This window comes from Vidua macroura, chromosome 4 (genome assembly GCF_024509145.1).
Source record: "Vidua macroura isolate BioBank_ID:100142 chromosome 4, ASM2450914v1, whole genome shotgun sequence".
In the NCBI taxonomy this organism is placed as follows: domain Eukaryota; kingdom Metazoa; phylum Chordata; class Aves; order Passeriformes; family Viduidae; genus Vidua; species Vidua macroura.
The window spans coordinates 26,087,488-26,115,457 of NC_071574.1; the positions used below are offsets into that span (position 1 = coordinate 26,087,488).

Sequence of the window (27,970 nt, forward strand, 5' to 3'; positions counted from 1 at the left end):
CAGAGTGTCAGACAGGGTCTGCCCTGAGGAAGCACACCAGAGCAACACAAACCAGCAACGTCATCAATCACTATCCCTGAACTTGTGAAACGAATACACATTTGGAATCCAGGAAGGAGATTCATCACAAAAAATCGCATCTGTTCAAAGTGAAAGGGAACCAGGTTGTGAACAGATGTAATGTTTCTGAACTCATAAAAGTGACAATATTTCAATACATGCAAAACTATAAAACAAAAGAAAATGACATTTGCAGTTAGTTCCATTACTGCCAACAATGTGGATAGGCTGGTTAGAAGTGGTGTGGCCAAATGGTTCAGCAAAGGATAAAGTTTGGGTATAATCTCAGCTGAGACAATCCCTACACTGACCTCAAGAAAGCCATCTGACCTCCTTATTCCTCAATCAACCAGCTGGAAAACGGGATAAAAAGCAGAACTGGGTTGAAAACCAGATGTGCAGATAAATTGGGTCTTCCTGGGTAAATAAATTACAAAATACCCTATACAGAACATAAAGAGTTTGATGCAGGTGGGATTGGTTTATTTAGCACTTTATTATGTGTTTGATTAAAAAATGGCACTGGGGACCAAGATTGTAAACACTGCCAATTTACTTGGAAATGCATTCACATTACCAGAATGAAATGAACTGGAAAGGAATGCAACAAACAGAGAATAAGACACACACACAAAAAAAGAATTTTATAGACAGAGTCCTCAGAAGTCTCTAAAACTCATTCACAAGGCTATTTCACACAGGATATCTTCAACAAGTTCATCGCGCACCTGAGGAAACTCAGAAAGCCCTTTCATTCCTTTTTTAAAGTTCAAGCATGACTTTAAAAGCAACTCAGATGATGTTACACTTTTATGAAGGTCTCAACTTGTAATGTATGATAAAAGTCCCATGAAACAATAGATGAAAGCACAGATAAAGAACAACTTTATATACAGAGCAGATTGAATACAACAATTTTATCAGACCGGTGATTTTTCAGATCATTATCACTTTGCATGATTTAAGCCATAAACCAAAAATTTTTAAACATTGCACCTTAATTTCTTTTGGACATCCAGCATTCATCCAAAAATAAGGGAGAGCAAATGAAAAAAGTAGTTTTGAAAAGTAAGTACACCTTATAAAGTGGTACTTTAATGAAACGTCTAGTGCCATCCTGTTTAATGCACAGAATAGGAAAGACAATCCACATTCCTAGTTTTTGATCTTGCCCCGATCAACATTTTAAAAGTTTTTTTCTGCATCTTAGCCTCAGCTAATTCATATGTCAAAGATGTAATAGTGATACTTAACATTGGACTAAAAAGTGCAGTGAAATAAATGATTTCAATCACCAGATACAAAAATTAGGTAAAGGAGCCCTGATTTAAAACCCGATCAGAGACTCAGCATTCTTACCACTGACTATACACTCCGAGTAACATAATAGAACTAGATGCACAGGTGACAATAAAAGAACAAGACCTAACAGGGGGGAAAACAAGACAATGACCTCAAAATATACAATAAAGAAGTAGCTTCAATAGCATTATATACACGTACTTGTATATGTCAAAAGGCCAAAATTTCATTGAAGGAAACAACACATCTCACATTCTCCTCTCCATTTCCAAAAGGAGTGATCTCATAAAAAGTTATTAAGAATTAAGAACAATTGAGGTCAGATCTCCAAAAAGTTTTTGCTTTCTTTCGGATTCCTCTGAACAAATGCATGCACCTTTAAAAAGCCGTACATTGTGATTGATACTCTATCAATTTTCCCTGCTGCAACTGAGGGCAAGGTATTGATCTGACATTTTAAGATCATAGGAGTGCTTTCTCCCATTTGAGGTTATAATGTAGAACTGCATATTTTACTTTATTTTTAAGGAAGACCTATATCTATGGCATGAGAATAGAGTTTTACTTAACATCAGCTATGCCTACTTTCTCCTCCATACTGCAAGAGAAGTGATGGGTCCCTAACCTCATGTATGATGGATGGGAAGGAGACAGATTCCCTCATTTTTACTGTGGTGCCCTAGGTGGATCAGAAAAACCTGATTGATTAAAAATTTTAAAAGAAAAGCTGAAAATGAAGGGTAATTATTGATGCAATTAACGTTGTTGCAGCTGTGTGGCAGTATAAACAGAACTGACAGCTCTAGAAATCATAACTAGCTATCAATAAATAATGCTCTCCTTGCAGTCAGACAGGATTGATTTTTTAAAATTAATTTCTGTTGGCATCTCTATGAGAGATTAAGCATTATTAACAAGCCACTTTCCCAATTAAAACCCCTTCTCCCCCATTTAAAAATTTTTCAACAAAACTTTTAAAGCTATGAACAAATCTTGCAGCACTGTACTTCTAAAGCCAGGAACTCTATGTAAATTACATGTTGCAACAGTGTTACTTTAACAAATAACTTGGCCATAACATATTTAAAAAAAAATCTAAATACCTAAGGTCAAAAGCCTAGCTAAGTATGTTTTAGTGTTTAGCTCAAAAAATCTGGATCCCTCTACAAATGGTATAGACATTGCTAAAAAGTGAAACAGAATGGGAAGTTTCAAGAAGACCAGCCTGCAAATTCAAATGATCAAAGGGACTTTACAACTAGGCCAATAAGCAGTGGCGCTGCTAGGAATTTCACAGCTAAGAACTGATCTTGCAAAAACTGCTAGGAAGTACATCACTTTGATCTATAAACCAGTGCACATCATCACAACAGGCAGGAAACACCTATCTGGAGAGCTAACCATAAACTTACGTGTAGACAAAGCAGATGCCTGTGACTATAAATTAGGAATTTATCAATCACCATACAATTAATACTAAATTTTCTTCAAAGCAATAAGAGAAATGTGATCACCAAAGAGGGAAATAGAGAGGGCTGCAGTTGCATGGAGGAGAAAACCACACACCAAAATTTGTGAGACTAAAGGGCAAGAAAAGCAGAACCAACTCTAAATATGCAGGACATACTCCCAAATACATAGGAAGGATAACTGGCAAAACATAAAATAAGCACTACTGGAAGTACAAGAAATCATACTTTGCAGAGGCTGGATAGTGCTGATTACATAAAAATGTCAGGCATTAGATAATAGTAGAAGAAAGGCCAGTTCATGCTTTGCTTGAAGAGCTCTCAAGCTTCACCACCTAGACGTTTAAGAACCAAGGGCCACAGCTGCCACTGTTGACTGCACAGCACCAGTCCCGTGGTACTGGATACTCACAGCTAATTTACAGTAAGTATCAGTTCTGTCTACAGAGTGATGAGTAACAATATGCACAAGCCAACCTTTAGTAAGATGTGTACTGCTAATCAATGAATGAAACATTAAAACTAGCCTGATCTCCCAGCCTTCCAAACACTCCCATCACAACAATATCCAAGACCCTGGTACCTATTTAGTTACCCGCCCAAGAAGAGAATATCCATATGCAGAGAAGAAACAAATCTCAAACCACAGTGACATTAGAGATGTTTGCAAGCATATCAATGCATCTAAATAAACCAGCTGTCTGATCCTTAATCCGTGACAAATGCTCCCTTGAAGACATTGTTCAGTAGTCCAAAAGCAAGTACTTGCACTTAAGAAAATAAAGTCCCTTTCCAGAAGGATGTAAGTCTAACAAGTGCTCACTCTTCCTTTTTTTTTTTTCTTTCTAGAAGCAGGATGAAGTGTCAAACACTGCATTTTGTTAGAATAACCATATACTAACCACATCTTGTTCTCACAGTCTACAGCAATTTTTATGCTAAAGACAACTATCATAAATCAACATTAGGATTAATAATGTGCTTTAAATCCCCTAAGATTTGCACAGTACAACTTTGACATTTGGGCTTTCAGACATTAGCTCATTAGTACCAATTTGCTTATTAATGCAGAATGGAATTTTAACATGACTCTTACACAATTCCTTGCAGAAATATCTTTGCAGGATGAAGCCACCCTCCTGCTGAGGATGGTGTTTTGTCTGTTTGAAATTCAACATTCTCTTTCACTAGAAACTGTAGACTCAAAACCCTCCAGTACTTTTGCTCTCAATTAACTCAGCATAACTCATCTTCTGTTTAAGATCTTTAATACTGCTTTTAGCATGGAAATCTGTATAAAGTGTCTACAAAGAACTACAGAAAAAGCACAGTTGAACAAAAGGTTGAAATAATCATATACTTTTTCTCCATCCACAGACTTTATATTGTCACGGTCTAAGCCCAGCTGGAAATTAAGCACCATGCAGCCACTCACTCAGCCTCCCTCTCTCCCCCCCAACTCAGTGGATTGGGAAGAAGAATCAAAGTAAAACTTGTAGGTTGAGATAAGATTAGTGGCATAATTGAAAATAAAGTAAAATACAGTAATAATGGTAAATGATAATAATATTGGTAATAAAATGGAAAACCCAGTGATGCACAGTGCAATTGCTCACCAGGCACTGACCAGTGCCAGGCCCCCTTCCTGGACCCTGGCTGCCCTTCCAGGTAACTCCCCCAGCTGATGCTGGCCATGACGTGGTGTGGAACATCCCAGCTCCGCTCCCTCCCACTTTCTTTTGTGTACCTTCTCACTGGCAGAACACGAGCCACGGAAAAATGTCCTTGACTCAGGATAAACATGACTTAGCAAAAAACCCAAAACATCAGTGTTACCAACACCGCTCTTCATTCCAAATTCAAAACATGTACTGGAACAGCTATTGAAAGGAAATTAACTCTACCCTAGTTGAAATCAGGACAATTACATACAGCTATCATATCCACATTTTAATAGCAAGAGGCAGACACTATCAATCTCAAAGAGCAGGATTCTTCACTTTTTTCCCCCCCCCGGAAGACAAGATAAGAAACAAGCATGCACTCACTGTTATGTTTCACATATAAGGAGGAAACATACTGAAATGCCCTTGTGCTGCCATCAAACAGTGCAGCCAACTATGCAAGCAAAAAAATTGGTTCCATACTTAAAAAGATCACTCAAACATCTCGAGCAACAACGTTCACCTCTAACACTCATGCAAGCTGCACCCCTTTTCCATTCCAAACAATTGTTTTCTTGTAAGAGTAAAGGCAATCACAGGAGACAACCTATGCTAAAAGGAATGCTACAGGAAGACTTGAGTCAGGCTAAAAATTACTTACAGAAATAAACCAGTGCTTCTATATGAAGAAAAGCATAATTAGACAATATATAAACAATTCCAGACTAACAGATAATCTTTCATCATACCTTTGCAAGCAAAGCATTATCAAGAACGTAAAGAAAAAGTCTATAGACACTAAATGTCCAAACTACAGAACTTCACACATGCTTAAGGAAAAAAAACCCTTTAAGTTTGTTTATTAATGCTACTTCATTTTACTAGTACATAATTTATCTTTGCCAAATTCAGCCTTATTGTGATATATGGATTTCTCATGCGAAATTCCAACACAGGTTTGATTCAAAGCAGAATGCACTCAGCCCATGAAGCTCTGCTCATATGCAGCTCTTCAAGTCAAATCATGTAAAACCTTCGGCCTTTTGATGACTTGCACCTGTTTTACAAACATTTTTGAAGAACGCCTGGCTACTCAGAAATTGTTTTACTCCCCACTTAATAACTTCTGTACCACAGTCTCACTTCAATTTTGCCAAAAGCACACTAACAGCAATGATGGCATGAAGAACTCTAGTCCAATCAGCGAACAGACAACTCTTTAATGTAGCCAAATAAAATGTACTCATCCGAATCCATCAGATCATGTTTTCTCCAAACTAGTAAACAGCTGCAGACACAGTCTGCTTCCCATCAAATGTTCCATGTATAACAAACTATACCTTGTATCTGATGGTTCACTAGTAATTTTTCAATACCATGACTTTCAAAACATATGACAACTATATTTTATTGAAGAAAGGAATGGACTTAGACTGTCCAAGCCACAAATTGAAGACCAACCCAGAAACTGTACTGTAGGTGCCAAAAGTCTGCTGAATGTCAGTATTTTCTGGCATTTTTATTGTTAGGAATACAAGTGCAGACCAACTTCTTCAAAGAAGAAACACACTTGAAGCATGACAGAAAAGGAAGCACTCACAACTCCTTTTATAACAGCACAGGAGCAGAGAAAATAACTCCTTTAACACTGTCTGGAAAAGGTATCTCAAAGGAGTAGTTGGAAATGTGTTTAAAAGATGGAGAACCTTAAAGATAAATGTACATCCTACATTCTGGTCTCTGGTAGCAATAGTGACAACTAGTAACTTGGAAAAACTAAAATTTTGACTGCCACTTGAGTGAGACTGTTAAAGTATAAAACATCTACCCACTATAATTTTTTGTGACTTATTTTCAATTCATTCGCAAGAAAAAAATCCTTGTATGCACAGGAAGACAGAGGAAACCAGCTAGACTGAGACATTTTCAAATCTCTGAACAGCAATAAACCATTGTGAGCTTAAATCAGGTATTTACTATTTTTGTGTGACTGTACATAAATTTCCTGCCTTTAAAACATTTAACTGACTCCTGAACATACTTTAGAGAGCTGATTTTGCACTAGTGTGACTGTTATAAACTGAAATTAAGTGCATCCTTTCAGTGAGCACAACAACGAGGATACTAAACTGAGAATATGCAAACAGGAAACAATGACCTGGACTACAATCTCTTTCAGGGAAGACAGTGGACAGTAGTCTGGTGAAAAATGGGATATCAATACCTAAAATTCTTATCCTACTCTTATCATACCCTCTAATCCATGGTTGCAGCCTGAATTTCCTGTGGCACACAACTCCAAAAGAGCTCCCCTGCTGTTACAGTGATGCCCAATGGAAGCACAGTAAAGAAAACTGAGATTAATGTCACTTTTAGAAGCATTAACTGCAGTTACTATGTCCACATGGCTATCTGCTGAAAAAAAAAAACCACCAAAACACTAGAGAGCTGTAGTAAATTCCTTTTCAGTACCTGCTTACCTGTGGTAAGAATTGTGAAAAGCTGACACTCATTTCCTCCCTTTGAGAGTTCTTTAAATTTACCTGATAAGATTTTTTTATAGCAGAAGGGAAAATTTACCTGAGTTCTTATACCTTATTCCAGGATCCCAAATATGCAACACTCAAAGCAGAAAATAATCTGGCCATAAATTACCAAACACTTACTTGCATTAATCTTTGAAAATGAAGTTGAACACGTTAACTTTGAGGACAATGACAAACAATCTCTGCAATTCCTGGGGACTGCTGACACAGTATAGTTAGGTAATGAATGAATGAATTCTTGAATATGTCACAACTCCAATTTCTAGCAAACGTTTGATGATATGCTCAGTAAAATGACTTTCTGCACTGTGACAGAACACAGCAGCAAACACTTGAAGCTCTAATTTCCAGTACTTGGCCCTTACATGCAACTGATCTATTAGAACTAGAAATCCTGGGGAAAGTCTGAAGATAATTGAAGAAAGAACATTACTACATTTATTTTTTTAAAATATAATTCATATATTAAGGAATGTATGCTACACCTGATGCATGACTTCAGCAAAGATTAACTGCAAACAACTACCAAACAGCTGTATGGCCTGTTTTCCAAAATGTATAGAATGATAGACTGCCCATAATGTAATGTCTTGAATTTCAGCACTGACATAATAGAAGATTTCCTGCTGACTTTACATCAGCTTGTAATACAGGTGCAAAGGACTTAGGTTACTGGCAAGCATAAGGAAAATTAATCTAGAAACCAGAAGAGCAGTTTCTCACATTCCATAAACAGTTTAAAGAATTAATTGCAATAGCACAAGGGTCAGCTCCGGATGTGTAGCCAGCTATGCTATCACTGACCAGTGTAATGAGAATTCATAAAATAGCCAAATATTCCCTCCAAAGGTAATTGATATAGACAGATCACATAACCAATAAGTGGGAATTGGTCCTCCCAACTTATTTCTGGAAGTTTCTAGGTCTCCATAGGAATAGAAAAAGGAAAACGTCAGTCTTGCAAGAAACATCATTTGAAGTGAACATAATTTATCCTTTACTTTATCCTTTACAGAATTTATCCTACTACTGCAAAAACTGTAATTCACAGTAGATGAAACTTTTATGTCTCTAAAAACTGTGGATATACATACAGGCTATATTGTAGCCCTTATCCTCAAACGTTACAACATCCAGAAGAAATCCCAACTGGCTCATTAAAAGAAAGATCTAAGAGTAGAACAATTTACTACAGCAAAAACTCTCTCAAGACAAGAGGAAAAAAATAAAGCCAGTCTTTGTGCTACTACTTTTAACAGAGCCACAGCCCAAAGAGCTGAGGTAACACCACAAACTAAGGAAGTAACTTCTTTCAGCAGGCCAAAACCCGAAGTTGTATACCTTACCAACTGATCTAAAAAACCCTTCTGGAGGCCACAAAAGCATGCTAGTATAAAAGGGCATAATGGATGTGCATATAGACCACACCTGCTATGTGAGGAAGTTTTGTCAGAGAATCTATGTAAGTATACTGCATCATGCAATTCAAAGCAAATTAAAATAGCTACATGGAAGCTTTCTCCAAAACAGTCTAGAAGGAAGCAGGCAGTCTGGGCTGCTTCTCATCTGACACCAAGACACACATGCTCAAAGAACAGTGTGAGAACCGAATTAAAAAGGACTGAAAAGAGCTTCTGATGCTTTAACTGTTTCTGGAACTTTGCACAATAGGAACCTGATGCAAAACTTTGTGAAGAACTATATATCACACATGAAAAACCCTTTACACCTAATACCTCTTTATCTTAAGAAAAAATGGAAGCTGTACTTCCCTAACATTCCTCAAGCTACAGCCCTCTGCAACACACACTGTCATACAAAAGTTCAAGCCCACAAAATGCTAACACAAACACAGGGCATATTATCTGACATCTTGTCCACTTTCTAGATGATAAATTAATAGATTTCTACAAATAAAAAACACACACCAAATTCCAGCTGTTCTAGTGAAAGCTGTATTTCATCACCTAGCATTCTTAACCTTCACATTAATTCTTAGAAAGTTCCATATCCTGTCATAGGTCTGGTTTTATTTTTAAGAGGAAACCCCAAAACTACAGTATTTTCTGAGTTACAAAGTATTTCTTTCAATTGTAAGCAAGTTCCCCATAACAAAATTTCACAGAAATGAGTACTCCCTCTTTGGGTGCATATTTTTATCTGCTAAACAATGTCTTCAGGTTAAGAGAGTTTAACAGAATAAAATTTAGATAAACCAGTAAAGTTAAAAGATTGTCCAGGATTTTGCCATGATGATATGTGAAATAATGATGAGTGGATTTGCATTAGCTTGACACCTCACCTGACAGGCTTTCTTTCTCGTAGCAAATCTTCCAGACTCTTCTCACAGTGTTCAGCTGCCACAACCAGTCTCTCTAATTCAGAAAAAAAAAAAAAAAATAGGATAAGAGGACTGGAATCCAAACGAAACTCTGAGAGTAGAGACTTCTTCTACCTATTTGGCAGATGTTGAAGGATTTGGACATACATTGTACAGAAAATTCCACATAATTAAATGTTACAAGATGTACAGCTTATGGATAACACCACTATTTTTTATTTATGAAATACAGGAAATTATCTTCCCAGTTTCCTCATGCAAAGCACTGTCGATCCAACCATCCAAGCATCCAGTAATCTCCTAAAAAATACCAAAGCCCTCAGCCAATGTCAGTCAGATTCAACTGAAGAACAGAGGTCTTAAAGATAAGTATATATAAATTTGCAGAAATACGTGGCTGGGTTGATGAAGAGAGACAAAGGAAGCCCAGCTTTGAGAAAAGGGACTCGGCATAAGCACAGGAGCTTCAGTCCTGACAGGCCAATGAGCACATTGCCAGCTCTAGCACCTCTTGCCCAACATGGAGCTGTAGGGATGCTCTAAAAATGGATGGGCTGCCCCTGAATATGGAAGGAAAACCAAAACTATTGTTGCACTGAAGACAACAACCACACAGTACAAAAAGACAAAGGTGTAAGATGCTACAGGGGCATGTGAGGAAACTCCCAAAGCAGCTTTGCATTTAAGCTTGCTTTGGAAGAAAAAATTTTGAGATTGCCATCTACAATGCTAGCACAGATCTTTAAAAAGTTTAATTTTGCAAAAAAACCCAATCTGAATGTTTTTCTTTTATTTTTATATTCCCCCTTTGAAAACCTTCTGTGGGGGAATTTATACATCTAATTTATATTTGCACTGTTTTCCTAGTCTGCTCTCACATTTCTGTGCAAGAGTAGAAACTGACATTTGCACAAACATTAAATCATTAGGCATAGAACTGGCACATGGAAAGTTCTGCCAGTATCAAAATGATACAATATACTACCAAATTTCCCATATTATAATCAAAATTATTAGCTGGCATTCTAACCATTGTTAAAACAGAACATTCTCCTGACTTCATGGTTAGACATTTTATTTACTATCCTTCAAGTTACTTCAACTATAAGAAGGAACTTTTTCCTTCATTTTTGTACACACACATAAATCTTCATGTCATTTACCCTTTGTAATCAAAAAGGCCATGTTTTACTATTTATTTTTTATATATTAAATGTTATGTTAGTTAATACTTCCCAATCTTTCATCACAAACAATATTGTAAGAAAATCACAGGTATTTTTTCAAGCAGTACTAGTAAATACAAATGAAAACTATTAAAATTTCTAGACCTCCTGACTGCGTAAGTGAAAACTTACATGTTTGAGGGCAAAGGAAAACACATAAAGAACTCCCTGACCTACAGAATACTTCAGTATCTGGAGTTGGCAATATCCTAATTTCATAAAAATCTGAAACATTCCATCATACTGCATTCTAAAAGGGAAAAAAATTACTTGCCCTACTTTATGAGACCCTGTAGCTAATCAAATACATACAATGCACTTTTGTATGAGAACAGTGTTGATTTAAAAGTTAAAGGTGGCAATGACTTAAATTGTCACAGGTGTTGCAGCCTTTTTGTGGAAATTAACTGCTGTAGTCCTGCTGAGCTTGCAACAGAATATCTAGAGCAGAAAGAAAGAACCTTAAGATTTATTTGAGCTAAAAATAACAGGTACTGAAAAAAAACTTTCAAAACTGTACTAGAATAAAGTAACCACTAGTGGGAGAAATCTTGAAGAAATCAAAATATAATAATACAGGAAGCTTACAGCCAAGACATGAGATAATGACACCAGCTGCTAAGTATAAGAAACCTAGCTATCACATGAAAATGTTCACAAGATTAGAACATGGGTGTAGGAGTTCACCATCAAAAATACATGTATCTCCATATTCTACACACAGACATGGCAGAGCAATTGAGTTCAGGAATTTCAGTGAGGTATAAAAAGAAGGAAGTTCTAAGCTTTTATTTGTTAGTGTAACATGACAAGACAGGACAGACAACTAATCTTCGCTTTGAGTCTACAGGGAAGGAAAAGAGCCAATGCCGCTGGTCATAGCAAAGGTATTCAGGAATTTTGAGACTGAAAACTGACCACTTGCAGGTGCTTTGAAGGCAGTATTCTGCTCAGTCACCTTAAAATATATTGTCACCAAAGAAAACCCAAACCCAAAACCGTAATCATACAAAAAACTTGCTTATTAAACAGATACTCACCATGTTTACCTCTGGTAATGTCAACGTACTGGCAAAGTCTGGGATGGGTGATTGTTTTAAGGATTTGAAATCTCCCCAGAATTTTTATGGAGTTAGGTGTTAGAGGGAGGCCATTACTTCCACAGACATCATGTGGCAGAGCTGAGGCAAAGAAGGTGGAGGCACCCATCACAGTGTCTTTTAAAGGAAACATCTTTTTCACACAATCTTAAGCCCTTCAGAGCAATTCGTGTTCCTTCAATAGAGAACACAGAGTAAAAATTTATCAGCAAAAGATACAGACACAGATTACTAGTTGTTTACAAAATAATGCAATTAAGATTTTTTTTTCCCCTTCAGGAAGTCACACAGGAGAAACAGAAGACTTAACAATTTGGTCTCAAAATTATTCTTTTTCTAAGGGAACAATGTTGTTCAAAGCACAGAATTCCCAGTAAAAAAATACTGAATTTATTTGTGAATCCCAACTGACAGCAACTCCATACAGGTTGCATAAAGATCCTTATATACTAAACATATTTACTAGGTCTATACAAATGGATATTATGAAAGATACCTTCTGTTTTAACTAATACAGTCCGACTTAGGATTGTAAAGCAAACATGAAAGACTGATCTCACTTGTGGGTTTTTTTTTCCCCTGAAGAAACACAGACATGAGATAAGTACTTTTACATTCTAATAAAAAAATAAATAATGTGGAATATGAATGTATAGTGTTAAGGAAGCAAACTTAAAAAAGGAAGAAAAATCCGAAACAGGTTTGACCATGGGAATATTTATATTAGTATTTGTATTAAAAGTCTTATTTATAAAGATACAATACTTTCATATCTCATGACTATTTCATACTTTTTTGCAGATGATTTATTTTAGGATGTCAACAATGCACATTACAGTTAGAATTTTCCACTGGAAAGCCATCAATTGGACAGAGTGCAAGCACAAAGATTTACTGGCATGCAGCAGGTTCCAATTGGAAACCCGTAAGTGTGCATTTATAATAAGAACCCCCATTCCTATAAAAACATCTGCCAAATAAATTACTCAACATCAGAAAGAAAATATATATTAAACACTTAGAAAAAAAATAGCTTAGTTTACAGATTAAATTATAATCTTGCTTGGTACAATGATCCTCTAATGCTTGCTCTAAAATAGAAGAAAACCAAGTTATTAAGATTAGAGTGGAGGGGAGGGGGAGTAAGATTATGCCTAGCAGCAAGATGCATCATGTCTCGAAAAAGGTAAATATGTAGTGTACAATATATTTACTGAGATAAAATGTTCTCATTTTTACTGTAGAAAAATACTGTTAGATAGTACTTCTCTAACACACTGTACCTGCATTCAGCTGACACTTAGAAAGGAATTTTAATAAAAATAATTGTTAAATCCCATCAATTCAGTAACCATTTTAAGTGATTAAACTTTCCTTGCTTTCCAGATCACTTGGCTTACAAGGAGGAATTACAGCATCTGGAATTTGTTCAAGTAGGCAACCGCACACTTATCACTCGCCCCCTTTGGTTGGAAACCAGATGGGCAAAAAGCAAGACATGAGATAAGCAAGCAACCCTTCCTGTCACCCACCTAAAGGAATCAATAAAGAATTTTAACATGTATACAATAAAACATGTTCTCTTACCACAGAGTTAATTACAGGGAATCTATGAAAGCAATGAAAAAGGTTTTCTCTGACATCAGCAGCCAGTTCTGTCAATTGCTACCCTCACAGTCAAACTCTGATTGCTCCTTAATTCTCAGTTTACATAAATTCCAGAGACTGAGTTGAAAAATAAAACAACCCCAACCTTAAGCCTTCCACCACCTTTACAAAGGGACACGTATTACAGGTAAAATGAAAAGGGTTTTTTTAACAAACATTTTTCAGTCTCAACACTTCTCTAGTGACTTAGTGACATTTCAAAATTCAAAAAGAACGATATAGAAAAATATAGATATTTTAAAACTTCATCTGAAAAAAAGCTCTTCTCTGACTTTTTTAAATTGAGGAGGTTTATTTTTTGTCATCTTTTTTTCACTCCACATTAAAGTCTGGCAGAACTATAAACACTATAAACAATGAGAGTGCAACACATTGTCCTTTCTTCAATGCACACAATTCTACACCTCAAACTCATGTTTACTATATAGAATAGACACATACTGCATTAATTTTATGATTTGAAGGAATTAATTTTATCCTTCAGAACTTCCCCATAACGTTGAAATAAAAACAGGAAGAGAAGAAGAAAGGTTTGTTATTTTAAACTGACACCAGAACCAGTTAATGGAAATTCAATTTTCGGGTTGAATTCTGGAAATTCAATTCTAATAATCCAAACCAGTAAGGGTGGAAGAGGAAGTGAAAACTTTTCTTATTAGTGTAATCTAAAATTACTGAGTCACTGTTTCCAAAGCACCATTTATTCCATATATAAGAGACAGTCTGTCACACTGTGAAACATGCCTAGCATAAAGATTAGAAGTCCAGGAGTGGATTTGTTGCATCCCACCTCTGAACAGCTTTCCTCAGCTCCCTACCTTCATCCGAATGCCCCTTATAAACTTTTATAGTACACAAAAACACTCACAACATTCTCAGCAAAATCAGAAAAAAAAAAAAAAAGACCTTTAAAGACCTTTAGAAATTCCTGTTCAATATTCAGATTAGCACTATTGTGAAAATCTTGCAGTAGGTAGCTTTTTGATGTCCAAAAACAAGAAATAAAATACAAAGTGGAACTCCACCTATTGAGCAATTTATTTGCTCCTCCAAATATCTACTGCTCTCAGAGAAAAGATTTTTTTTTCTTCAGAAGTCAGCCTTTTCTAGAACCATCATTTCCAACTTCTTCACTGCAGCAGTGTTAAGGTGACTGAGTTAAGGGACACTAAGAACTTTGCCCTTAGGGAAAAGTAAAAACATAATAAATCTGATTCTCAGAAGGAAATATTGCACATACAAAGAGACCAACCTGAATGAGCCCCTCCAGTGAAACGCATCTATAAATTTCCAAAGCATCCACATCCAGAAATAATGGCAAGTAGCCCCATTAGGAACTTGAAATGCCTACTTACTTAAATGCCTCCTGAGTACTCAGGTGTAAATATTCCTTACCTTATGAAGGCAGCTTTTCTGAATTAAAAGATAATTATACTGCTACTAAATTATTTTTAAAGCAATTGAGAGCAATTTCAGGAGAGCAGGTAATCTAAACATACTATACTTAACACTTCTCCATTAAATCATGGCATGTTAAACAAAGTGGGCCATTTCATAGGAAAAAATTCTTCCACAAAATAACTTTGCTCTTAAGTCTTGAAATATTCCTGCTACAACTACAGTAACTATTAATTTGATAAAATAACTGAAATAGAATACACGATTCTAACTAGTGTTGCTACTTCACAAAAAACCCTGAAATGAGTGATTTCACAAAGTTTATTAAAATGCAGGATAGGTATTGAAGAAAAGTTGAATTCTGCTACATCAGTGTCCTAATGAAGACTTAAAATGGGGTTTGTCACCATTTGATTTATCGGACACACACGTCTGTTCAGGAACTAAACCTGCCACCAGAGAAATCACTTTTACCCGCTTCTCTAAAGGACTCACAAGACATGCTGGGAGCCCTGATCACCCCTGTGCTGCTACAGACTCACGGGCCAGAGACCCCCTGGGGAAAGGGAGGGGATGGGGGGACGGGGTGGGAATGGGCAGGGGGAAGGAGTAAGGGGACGGGGAAGAGGAAATGGGGACGGGGAAGAGGATGGGGAAGGGGAAATGGGGATGCGGAAAGGAGCATGGGGATGGGGAATAGGACACGGATAGGGGAAGGGGGTGGGGATGAGGATAAGGATAGAGGGGCGGGAGAGAGGAAAGGAAAGGCTCCGGTGGTACCTGCGCCAGCGCCGCCGCCCCGGCCCCACCCCGCCCGCCCCCGGTGATGTCACTCCTCCCCGCCAGCCGCTCGCTGTAGGGCCATAGGGGCGACCTGCACAGTGCCTGCGCTTCTTATTTTTTTTTTTTCGAGTTCTTGAAAATAAAATAAAAAACCCAATATAAAAAAAAAAAAGAGAGAGAGAGAGGGAGAGAGAGTTTAACACCCTTCTCCCCGTGTCTGTGCGTGCTCTGACAGTGCTCCGGGAAAGACGCGTTGGGCGCCCAAGCCCTGCGCTTGTCGGGGGGAGCGAGGCTCTCCCGAGCGCCCGCTTGCAAACGTCAGGCGCTCGCTGGAGCAGCCCCGGGAGCGGGTCCTTCTTCCCCGGGCGGGCAGCGGCGGCGGCTCTCGGTTCATGTGAGTGTCCCGGCGCGGCCGCGGGCTCGGCGCTCACCGCGGGCTCGGCGCCCGTCTCCGCGCCCCGCTGGCCTCGCCTCGGTGCTCCCTCGGCAGCCTCTGGGAAACGGCGCTACGGGTGCCCTGGGGCTGCCCCGCGGGCCGGGCCGGGCCGGGCCGAGCTCCCTGCGGCGGGTGGGAGCCAGGCGGGGCCCCGCTAATTTGCCGCGAGCCGGCGGCGCAGCGCGGGTGCCCCGTGGCGGTGGTCGTAGGGAGGCCGCCCTTGTGGGGCAGTACCCCGCGGCGGAGGGGCAGGATCGGAGCGGCGAGCCGCCGGAAGCGGCGTTACGGTGGTGGTTCGATTCGTGCCGGGGATTTGATGCCGGGGCTCGAGGTGCCCTCTGGCTGTCCCAGAGCTGCAGGGCTGTAGGGCGGCTTTGCAAATGCAGATCCCGCGCTTTGCGTGGAGGACGCGGCCGCACGTGAAGCGTTCATCTCAAAGCGGCTGTGGTCCTTTATTCAGTGCTGTCGCTGGAATGAGCGTTTGCAAGCGGTGGAGGCTGGGGGGCTGTGCGAGGCGATGCTGTATTAGCCTGGAAAGTGCATGCACGGAGTATCCACTGACGTTTGCTATTACTAAAGGAAACGCAGATGCTGCCTCACTTTTGGTTAATAGTATAACAGTCGTTATGCTTTCGCCTTGAGTGAAGATCCGGGTATAACCCGGTATCTGGTCCATCCTAGCAGAGGTACAAGGTTTAGCATACAGCACGTGTTCTGTGCAGCGATGCGTGCATCGGATCGACAGGGATGAGCTTATGGCTGTGCTGCCGGCACAGCCGCCCAGCATGTGGCACCACTCCTGAAGCGCCGTATCTGTTGGGTATCTATCAGTATTAAATCAATCTATATCAGTACATTCTATATGTACCTGGCGCTCATCAATAAGTGGTTTTGAGCTGGGTTTAGCAGCTGGCAAAATAAAGTAATACTACTACAAACTGAGTAATACTTGCATTTCTTGCTCTTCCTCTTTAACTCAGAGATTTTTATTTTCTTTTAAGCAAAGTCATTGCTTTTCACAAATAGTTCTGGGATTCAGGATACTTAGATGAAATCTGCAGGAAGATGAGGCAGTAGGGATTAAATACAACCTCCTGGTTTGGTATGTCCTTACCATTCACTTGTTACATTATCCTCCAGTTATGTTTAAATTTTATTACACCCTGTTGGAAAGGAAGCCCAAATTCTATAAAATTAAGCAAAACCAAAGTCTGAAACGTGATTTTTTAATACTGGATGTTACTAAAAGGTATAAGGCCTTAGAAATGACTAACGGAAAGAACTTTGACAGATGGGGATAAAGTGGGAGTTTTAGCTTTGGGGTTTTTTTGACTTAATTTTTGCAGTGGGGCAGTGTTGTATATTTATAGGTAGCCTCAAGGGTCATTGCTTATCAATACAGCTTCATCATAATACATCCTCTCCAGCCTGTCACTCCTTAACAGTATATTCCTGTTGCAGTAATTTTGACTTATGAGAACATTATGCAATATATTTGTGAGTTACTTTGATGTTTTAGCACCACTGAATCCTGAAGGTCCAAGATGTTGAAGGCAGAAATTATTCTTAAAACTAGTTTCAGCAAATTTGTGCTCTAGAATGTCTCTTTCCTGTTGTAACTATATACATATTTTCCATACATTGCTCTAGGTATCTTTGTTTATTTTACACCTTTAAATGTAAAGAGAGAAGGAAACAACTTCTCATTCTCCAGACTGAAAGCAGTCGATTGTGTGAAGAAAATGGTATTGAATGAAAAAGGATATTTGCTAAAAAAAAAAATTTGTGCAAATCGTAAAATAGTCCATCAGATTGGAATAATAGGACTTGAGTTACCTAGAGCCTTGAAGACTTGATGCTTCTGATAATGAAGCACATTTGGGTGAGAAAACAATCTGAAAAATAAGTTTAATGCAGAAAGCTATGATGATATAGCCTTAATATGGTTGTAACTCTAATTTAGTATGAATTTACTAGTTAACCTAGGGGCTTTTTATTGAAGGAGGCTAAACAGTCTATGGATTTTTCTTAATCCTATCCGTTTCTCAGCTTCCCTGCCCTTTCCCCATTAAAGTAGAATAAATAATTTTATGGATGTCATGTTACTCTGAAAAAGCTTGATATCAGACTGAAGGGTGGTTCTGGAATTGACAAGAAAAAACACATCTTGAGATGCAAAATAGGAGATAAATGCTATTCCAGACCTGTCTAGACCAAGAATGAAAAGAAGAATTGAGTTCATGTGTGCCTACAAATCCCACATACTTTACAAGTTCCCATGAACAGACTTGGGAAATACCTACATAATAAAAATTATGTAAAACAGTTGTCATTAGAAGAATTGGTCAGGTGAAAGACACATTGGTCACAGAAAGACAAATCTGATATTGACCATAATATTTTTAAAGTTTCCTGATTATGATCTGATTACTTTATGTCACAGGTGTTAATTCATGTTTGTCTCTTCCAAGGGAGTGTTACTTAAAACCTAGAGAAGGTCAAATGCTAGCCAACATAGACAAAAGTGAGGAGTCAGCACAGAGGGCAGCTGGTAGGAACATCAGATGTGAGCAAAGCAAACGGCACCTCTTCCTTCTTGCAGTGGTATGAGTTATATGATGTCAGTCCAGCAGAGACCCCAGAAACCCATGTGTTCACCTGAACTGTTACCTGTATAGATCTTACCTTCACCTAGAAACATTTCTGCTGTTTGATATCCTGTCATGCTGGGGGTGAGGGGAAATCAATGTTTATTTTTCATTTCTATGGTTACATTAGTATTAAAGAGTAGGGGGAGGAAAAAGGTCTCCAATGTTTTTTTTTTCCTCCAGTGCAATGGAAGCCGTCCTTACTCATCATTTAATATAGTTTAAAAAAGATTTGGATACTTCTCAAAGCAGCCTTCTGCTGTCTTTTTTTCTATTAATATTTTGTAATATTGAATTTTATATTTCACTGTGCTTGGGGAAAAGTGCTTAAAAAAATCTTCAAGGAAAATCTTGAAGTGACTGCAGATCGGTAAGTCATCAGTTTAACAATTTTTTCTCTTAGAGGACAAAAAAATGCAGTGCTGTCTGCATTATGATGTTAGAGGTCAATTTATTCAGAGTGAGTGTAAATTTAATACATTTCTATTTTACTTCACAGGTGGTTTCTTTATCCTGCTTTCACACTTAACAAATCTTTCATGTCTATTATGTTGTCCCAAATAAATACACTTGAATATGTGGAAATATCACAGAAGGGTAGGTTTTTATTGCATGGTTTTTTAAGTTAAATAAAACACAGGCATGTAAAAGACAGAAATGTGATTGGGTTTGTAATACCAAGTGTAACAAAAGGACCTTAGCAGAAGAGGAGCAAAAGATCTTCTCATCTACTGTAACTTAATCACTTCTGACAGATGTTTGCCTAGCCTGTTTTTAAAACCTTCCAGTGATGGATATTCCACAGCCTCCAAAGGCAGCCTGTTCAGTCTATTACTCTTACTTGAAAGTTTTCCAAAACTTAAATCTTGCTTTCTTTTTCATGTCTGCATCAGACCTGGTGAAGAGTTTAGTCCCATTCTCGTACCAACTTGCTTTGTCTTTGAAGAACAAGACCAGGTCTCCCATTTATCTTCTCTTCTGTAGACTAAACAACTGCATTTCTTTCAAGCTTTTTGATCTTCTTTGAAGTGTCTTGAAAAAGTTGAGAGACAGGAAAGGGGAATTTGAACAAAGGCAAATCTCTGTGCCAGTTGTCGGGGGTCTTGAGTATGTGTGAGTTTAATGTGAGTATTGCTTGGGCAGCCTCTTGAGCAGCTGAGACAGTTTACCTATAATAAAATGTGGCTGGTCAGGCCTTTCCTAACTTGCTTCTCCCTTATTCCATCCTATGTCCCTCAAACTTGCTTTCTAGAGAAATGAGAACTTTGAACTTTTTTTTTCTTTAAACTGGAGCAGACAGGTGTGGCAGGGTAATAGACTCCCAGGTGACTTGTTCTCTGTAGTTTTTGTGATGTAATGTTGTGTTAATTGATTGAGTTGTTAGTTGCCTTTATGCCTTTTGGGCCATAAAGTTTTCTAATGATGAAGTCCATAACAAGCTTGAAACATATTGCAGGAATGTATTTTCCTCCTGAAAATACAGCCCTTGTGGTTTCAGTCAGTTGAATAGATTTGATAGATGAAACAAGAGAAAGTGTTTTTTTGAGCATAATAAAAATGTGCTAGTTTGTTTGGGTAGCATGATGGCTCCAAATGTTTTGAGATTGTCACCATGTCCATTTCTGTATTCCTAAACTTTTTAAAAATCCATGTTTACATTTAAATAGGAAAAATTCCTTGCCTGAGCGTACTCTGTGCTTTTAGCAAATGCTTTTAAGTTCAGTACTGTTAGAAATTTCTGGGCAGTTATAACTGGTTTCAGGCATGGCAATTGCTGTCAGTCTTGATTACAAGGTTCAGTGTGCCAGATTCCTGTTCTTTCTAGGGAACAGTTGCTTATGATGCAAATCTCTGGGCATCCTCAGCCAGTGCCTCACGACTCTCAGTTCTTAGGTTCTTATGTCACTTAATATAAATTAACAGCCTAGAAACTGTTCTTTGACTCCCAGAACTGCAGAGAGGGAACATTAAACTAGCATTCCTATTAGAAAACAACATGTACTGTATTTAATCATCATTTGCTAAACACAATTAATGTAGAACTCATTCTTTCCTCAGAATTCTTAAATGCTGACAGAGATTCTATTCAGGATTAGGAGAAAATTGAATTCTTTGCAGATGGTAATGCATTAAATATCATCAAAAATTGCCTCAAGTTAGTACATGTATTCTTGAGGTCATTTGCTTCAATCTTTTGGCATAAAACCACCTATTATGAAAGACTTCTATTTCCATTTCCTTCTCATCAGGAGCTTTCCCAACATAGCTGAGTATGAATTAATAGTGTAAAGCTTAGTTTGTGACTTCAGGACCCTCTCTCAGAAACTATCTATGGCTATTGGATCTGATTTCTATCCCAGAGTGTATCTCAGTTACAGTTTAATATACAGCTTTGTAGTGGCATCTTGTTTCAGACTGTCGAGATAAGTGGACAGATCATTTCAGCTGCTCATTTGTCCGGGGGAGCTGGGGACTGCTGTTCCCCCAGGAATGCAGGAGCTGGTGCATGGCATGCAAGAGACATTGCATTTGGCTTGCTGGCAGCTGCTCTGGAGGCAAGGCCCTAAGTTCACCCCTGTGAACACATCTGCTAGTCCTACTGTAAGGTTTGAAACCTTCTGTGTCAAGGGCTCTAATAATTGGTAACAGTCACACACTGAGGAAGTCACTGTTGCCAACGAGGATATGACACTGAATCGTACCCCAGGGAAATTAATCTTTTCTTAGGGGTTCAGTTACCCTTGCTGCATCGCAGTGGGTAAGTAATTTCACATCCAAATGACCCTCTATAAAATAATGCTTGTGATAAGACCTAGGCACACACAAATCTTTTCCTTTGCATTTTACTGAAAACTTACCTGCAGATTAGCACTCTTGAAGTCATTAAACCAACATATGTCAATTGAAAATAATTGTTTAAAAATTATTGGATTTTTAATAGAAGAATTTGGAACACAGCAAAATGAGAATTTAGCTGACTTGTCTTAAACCTTCTTTTGTTTCTGTAGTTTGAATCCATAAATGAAAAATGGCTATTCCCCAAAAGCTACTTGGGGGATTTTTCTGTCAGAGACTATCAGTCTTAGCAACTGACATCAGCCCTCTCAACATCCAAGATGAGTGCACAGGGAGTTAGTTTGCTTTTGTGTATTTTTATTTCCCGCTGCACAGATCAGCATTAAAAGAAGGGAAATAATTTTCATTTTAGAAGTTTTAAAAGCTGTGAACCCCAAGTGCTTCTCAGTGCATACAACTACAAAGAAGTGGTAGATACTGCTGGCACGTGGTTTTGAAGTGACATGAAACTGCTTCTGGCTGCTGAGGATTAGTTGTCAGTCCACTTTAGATACAAAAGTTCATTTAGACTTTTCATTCCACAACTGAATAAATAATTTTCTCTGCACAGGATTAGTTAGTATCTTTGTAGGTTTTCATTAAAATATCATCCTGTTATGTGAGTAAATTCAGCATTGGAAAGTAGAATTATTTGTTATGTATTTTTTTTTTTTTTTTGTGTAAATAAGGTGTTGCAGCTGCAGGCTCAAAGTTCATCAAGGACTGCTCTTACCCTGAAAATTTTGCTTTTTTGCTCCCTATTAAAAGATGTTTGCCATTCTTGCATTGGTTACACATAGATGTGCATACAAACATGCACATTTTCAGTTTTTTCTTCAGGTGTTATTTACCCCACATAAAGAATGCCTAAAGTTTCTGCCTCAGTAAATACCAGCAGCTGCTAATGTGTCTGAAGTTAGAGGACACTGATTCTTTCGAAATACATCTGCATGAGGTCTGCTCAGTGTTTTTGTGAGTAAATAATTGTTATTTTTAACCTGAACACTTGTTTTAATGGAATGGTTAAATCCTGTTTTCCTTTAGCTCTGCTACAAGATACCACTTTTACATGTAGAAAAGCTAATATTAATGTAAAAGTAGTAAATTTCAAGGTTCTTTTTTAACACACTTGGATGATGTAAGATAACTAGCAGACAGGTTTCTGATATTAAGAGCATTAGGGACTTAAATGGAACAGGGCCCAAACTTCAAGTTTCTAAGGAAAAGATATTTTTGTAGTGTCTTCTTAGCAGATAGGGTTTTTGACAAGGATTTTTATCCTTGTTGCTATGACAGACCCAAAAGATGAATACCAGATTTTGAGGGATATTTTAAAAATACATCTCTGTTCTCAACTGAGACTTTTCTTAGGGAGAGAGTGTAAACAGCTCTTTCTTTCTTTTCCTTTTTGTAAGTGCTCTACTTGCACCAAATTAAGGAAGTAGTGTTAATATTCGCCTTTTTTAGGATCAAGTTACAAAAATCAGTAAAATGCCTAAGAAACTGTTCTACATGGCATCAACAGGTAGTTTTCAGTGCAGTTCTGATTCTTCTTTCTGATTTATGAGTAGTTTACTCTGTAGTTACAACAGTAATCTAAAGCTTTCACTTTACTTTCCCGGTAAAACCCTAGAGGGTGAACCACAGTACAGATTCTTTGAGTTCCTGTGACATATGCTGACCTTGCAGACTTGTCCAGATGCAGCTGAGTCCTCTTAAATTTCTGAATTTATAGACATATGTGTGTGTCTGTAATTGTAAAGTTCATCACCTGTCAGGGAAGTTTTATGAGGATACTTTGAGACATGAATAGCAAATACTTTTTTATATATATATTTTTATTTGTATATGCACACACATCTATGTATAACCACAAAAAAACCCAACCAAATGAAAGAAAAACAAAATGAACAAAAAACCTTGTCAGTTTTTGATGTAAGGTTTCTGTTTCAAATATCTGGATGTATTTTGTGTTTAGAAATCAGTGATTACAGTCAAAGAAATGAGGCAGCGTGTTGTGGGTGTTGCATCTTTTCCATCTTGGGATTTATTGTGGGAATTTCTTGTGCATGTGGTGATCATTTACTGAAAGATTTTGATAGTATTATTAAAATATTAATGCAGTGGGATTTGAAAGAATAACATTGTTGAAAAATACATAAGGCTGTCCAACTGTTTTGGCATATGAGCTGCTACTTAAACTGCAGCCTGCACTACAAAGCCCAGCCAGATGAATCTCTAGGGCACTTGCAGGGACCTGGCAGATGCAGTGGGTGTGGAACCTGGTGAGACTTCAGTCGAGCAGCTCAAAGAAATTGCTTTCCTTGAGCTGTGTTGTGAGCCATCCTTGGCTGCTCAATTACCAGGCAGACTGCTCAGGGTAATAAATTAAGGTGTAAATTTTGTTACAGACCGCATCCAAATGCTTAACTGCTGTCTTAACCTGGGCAGAACTCCTTAAGGGTGATCATGTCTCTGCTTTGTTTAGTCCTTGGAGTGTCTCCTCAGAGGTGGGAAAGAACACAAAGTTGATTCAGAATTGGGCTGAGGCAAGCATTAGTAGAAATTTCTCCCTGAATAGACATTTAGCACAAGTTTACATCAGGGATGTGAATGAAGCTGCAAGTACTCTTAACCTTTGGGTGTTGCAGCTGTAGTGTGCTAAGGTATGATGCAGTTTATTAATACAATGTGGCATCAGCTAAAGTCTTGAAATAGCAATTGAATGAAAATGAATTTTACTTCTGACTATTGAGTTTCTAATGAGCTCTACCATATCAATCCAAGACATCAATTTTAATGCAAATTAGGCCAGTCAATTTCATTCATTATATGTTGTAATGTATGCCTTACTTCCTCATTCATTGCTTCTCATAGATTTGATTTTTGTCTGTCTCATTAATGTTATGACTTGCTCGTAACTTTGGTGCATCATTCCCTTTCAAGGCAGCTTGTCTTCACGTTTAAAAATAGTCATTAGTAACTTAATTCTGTTGTCTCAAAATTGATAACAGTGGATGGGCCTTTTGTTGTGTGATGTTCCATCATATGTTTAAAAAATCTCTTTCGTGTTGCAGTGTTTTTCAGTATGAAAAAGTTAAGTTTTCTGTGTTTTTACTATTTACAGCCCTTTAAAATTGGGAGGGGTAGGCTCTTAGGACTACTAAAAGGACCTGTCTGCAGCTGGGAATGAGCCTGATTTATCTGGCAACCAGAAGGGTTGGACTGTAGTCTCCAGAGCTAGCAAATCATTCCACAGAGCTGACATTCCTACTTGGATGGACTGTGTTAGACATTTTGATGTTTGAAAATCTGCAAAGCAGTTATTCTGACTTTCTCAGTGCCGAAGATGTGAGTTGAAATAACATATAGCAAAAATGTGCAACTTTGTCTACTAATTTGGTGCTATGCAAATTCCTTTCAATACTGACCACACAGAAGCTTATAGACAGGGAATGCGTAATAAATTGTATTTAAGAGCTAAAAGAAAAAAATAAAAAAAACAAACTGGGTTGTTTGACTGTTTAAAGCCCCAGTTACAGCAATCACAGTTTGGGGAGAAAGGAAGACAAAATCTGATGTCTTTCTGCAATTATGAATTTTTAAAACCGTGCTGACGTATTTTGTAACACCCTCTTAACATTTTAGGCTGTAACTTCATTTTGTTCATATTAAAAAGACCATTCTTATTTTAGAAAAACAGAATTTTTCTAATAAAATTTAGAAAAATTATTTTTTTAGGAAAATACCAGGGTAGTAGTTAAAAATTCATTTGATCTTTAGTTGTACCCAAATCTCTAGTACCTGGCAGGGAATCATTGGTCTAGTACTGTGAGTCAAAAATCAGGTTCCACGATGATTCATCTGATAATTTCTAGGTTTCAACTTTTATACTGCAATCTACTAATAATGCTCAAATTTTGGAAGAAAACCCAAAACCAAACCAGCTGTTCTTTGGGTTTAGGGTTAGGAGTTGTTTTGTTTTGTTGATTTTTTTCTTTGCTTTTAGAATTTTTTTTGTGAGTTGTTTTTGTTTCTTTTGGGAGTGATTTTTGTTTGTATGTTTTTGGTGGGTCATTTTGTTTTGTGGCTTTTTTGTTTGGCTGTTTTGATTTTTTTTTTTTTAAATTTTAATTTTGCTGTTGCTTTTCAAATATTTGCCATTGTTCTGCCAAAAATGTTTTGATAGGTGTTCTTTGCCGTATGTGGAGAAGGACCTGGGTAAGCGTCTACATTTTGAATATTTACACACATTTGCTTAAGGCCTTGGATTGTATTTTTAGATGTGTGAACTTTTTGCTATTCAGGAAGCGTACATTCTTCCCTTACAGAGCTAACAATAAACTTAATTCTGAAAGAGAGCTGAGCTGGTAGTTAAATCTTCACTGATATGTGCATGCCTCAAGTGTGCTTGAAATGATATTTAAGTGTAAGTGCACTATGTCTTTTTTTTGCTCCATTATAACGAAAAAATTACTTGATAGTAATTTGATAGTAATGCAATGCAGAAGTACCTAATACTTTAAATTCTTCCGTTTTCTCTCACAACATTATATTGGTCATTATTGATAGCTTTGCGTATTTGCATATGGATTTAAAAGGCACATTTTTTTTAAAACTGTTTGTGAACAGCTCCATGTTTGACTTTTTTTTTTTTTTGAGGATTTTTTTATTGAAGAATTATGTCTTTCCACACATAAAACTGTGGAAAACCTACATTTCCCATAAATAAATATGATTGTTTTCTGTCTGTTAAGGGTGGAATCGCATGATCTTTTGCAACTTCATTTCCTGAGAAGGGATATATGGGTATAAAAAGCCATGATTGTGTTTTACAAGATATAACAGGTATAAAGCCAGTGAAATACCCAAGCTTTGGTGGTGGTGATGAGTATAAGTGCATGAAACTTACTAAATGTACCTGATTTCCAAAATGTCCTAGCAACAGAACTGTTTAACTGAAAATTTGTAACGAAGTGTTTCAGGCTATTGCTTCCCTAAGACAAGTGGGGAACAGCTGCTGATTTTCTTTGCATTGCTTAGAGTGAAGTTGTGGGGGTGATCAAGTCAAAACTAAGATTTGATCTCAGAACTAATTAGTTGTAGCTCTCCTGTGTTTTGGCTTGGATTTTTTTATATAGCTTAAATTTTTGGAGGCTTGAAAGCTATAAAACTGTCTTAAGTTTTTCTTCCAAAAATGTGAACTTATCAAGTATTCTAAAGTTTAGCAGAAGGTGCTGACAGCATCAGGCCTAGAACATTTTATCAGAAGTTAGAAGGAACTTTAAGAAAGATTTGATTTATAAAGCATGGATCTCTGTTCTCCAAGATGAGAAAATATGGGATGAGTTACAACAATTGCCTAGTTGCAGTGATACTTTGGTTCAGCCAAAGAAAACATACTTCTGGTCTGCTTTCTTCTGTTTTGATCTGCTAACTGTTGTTCCTTACCTTGCAGAATAAAAAGGTGTGATGTGAGATTCTCAAATGTGGTTCGCTGTATCCTCACAGTTCACAGAAGTGCAAAGCACAGGAAAGCAGAATCTGGCAAACAGCTGGCACATTCTGTTATGTTTATGGGTTTTTGTAAGATTGTGTGCCAGAAAGGACCATACTCAGAAAAGATGCTCAGATAGAAGGTTTTGAACACACTTCTTGTAGAAACAAAGTGATTGTTGGTACTTTGTCTTTTACAGACAGTAGCATACTTTGCTATACAAGTTGGTCACAATTCTGCAAAGAGGAAAAAGGGTTTAATTTGATATCTCCTTAGGATTTAAGACCAAAAGCTTAGGAAGAGGAACTAACATTAAGTACTTTTATATAGTTTAAATTATTGAACTTTAGTTGGCATTGGAGAAATTACCTTTGGGGTGTTGATAACTTTTATAATATGCCACTGTTTCTGTTTGATTTGAACAGATCATCTCAATTGGAAAGCCAGCATGTCTTTTTGCAGATCTTTGTTTTTTTCCTCTAGTGAGAAAATGAAATCTTAGGTCTTGGTTGGCAGCCACTCATTAACATACCATAAACATGTGCCTCACAGCAAATGCCACCTGGGCCATTGTGTGGTTGTTACCTGCTCTTTGTTAAAGATGAATAGAATTAGCTTTGCTATAGAAGTACTTGATTCCTCCATGGCAAGCACAGAGCAGCAGTGGGTGAGAGCAAAGCTCCATGCAGAGGAGAATGCTGTCCAGGTGTGGTGGGCTGTCAAAGTTTGCCCTCTTACTGTGAAGGAATTAACTGTGTACGTGGGAGAGGAAGAGGAGAAGGAGGCACTTGTGGTTAAATCTCCTGTAGTTGTAATCTTTCTGTGTTGATATTAGCAAAGCATTGCAAGAAAAAGCTGAGAGCTTCAAAGTAGTGAGCTTTTTAAAACTACCAGCTGGAAAAAGGAATGCTCAGAGCTATTCATTTTAGGTTTTAGCAGTCAGTTGCTTTCCAATTTCAGGTGTTGCTTTTTATTTTGCTTGTTTGTTTGTGGTTTT

At 37.7% G+C, this 27,970-nt stretch overlaps 2 protein-coding genes across 2 annotated transcripts in view; one reads left to right on the forward strand and one right to left on the reverse strand.

Annotated features, from left to right (window-relative positions):
- TBCK (TBC1 domain containing kinase) overlaps positions 1–15,570 on the reverse strand; it is an 88,572-nt gene extending 73,002 nt beyond the window's left edge. Inside the window, exons 1-3 of the mRNA XM_053976490.1 lie at positions 15,555–15,570; positions 11,649–11,883; positions 9,344–9,416 (exon numbers count right to left, since the gene is read on the reverse strand). Of these exons, the coding sequence (XP_053832465.1) occupies positions 9,344–9,416; positions 11,649–11,841 (266 nt within the window). The 5' untranslated portion in view covers positions 11,842–11,883; positions 15,555–15,570. The remainder of the gene's footprint in view (positions 1–9,343; positions 9,417–11,648; positions 11,884–15,554) is intronic.
- A 281-nt stretch (positions 15,571–15,851) lies between these two features.
- The window catches only part of AIMP1 (aminoacyl tRNA synthetase complex interacting multifunctional protein 1), a 32,029-nt gene continuing 19,910 nt past the window's right edge, over positions 15,852–27,970 (forward strand). The window contains exon 1 of the mRNA XM_053976654.1: positions 15,852–15,951. Within this exon, the coding sequence (XP_053832629.1) occupies positions 15,950–15,951 (2 nt within the window). The 5' untranslated portion in view covers positions 15,852–15,949. The remainder of the gene's footprint in view (positions 15,952–27,970) is intronic.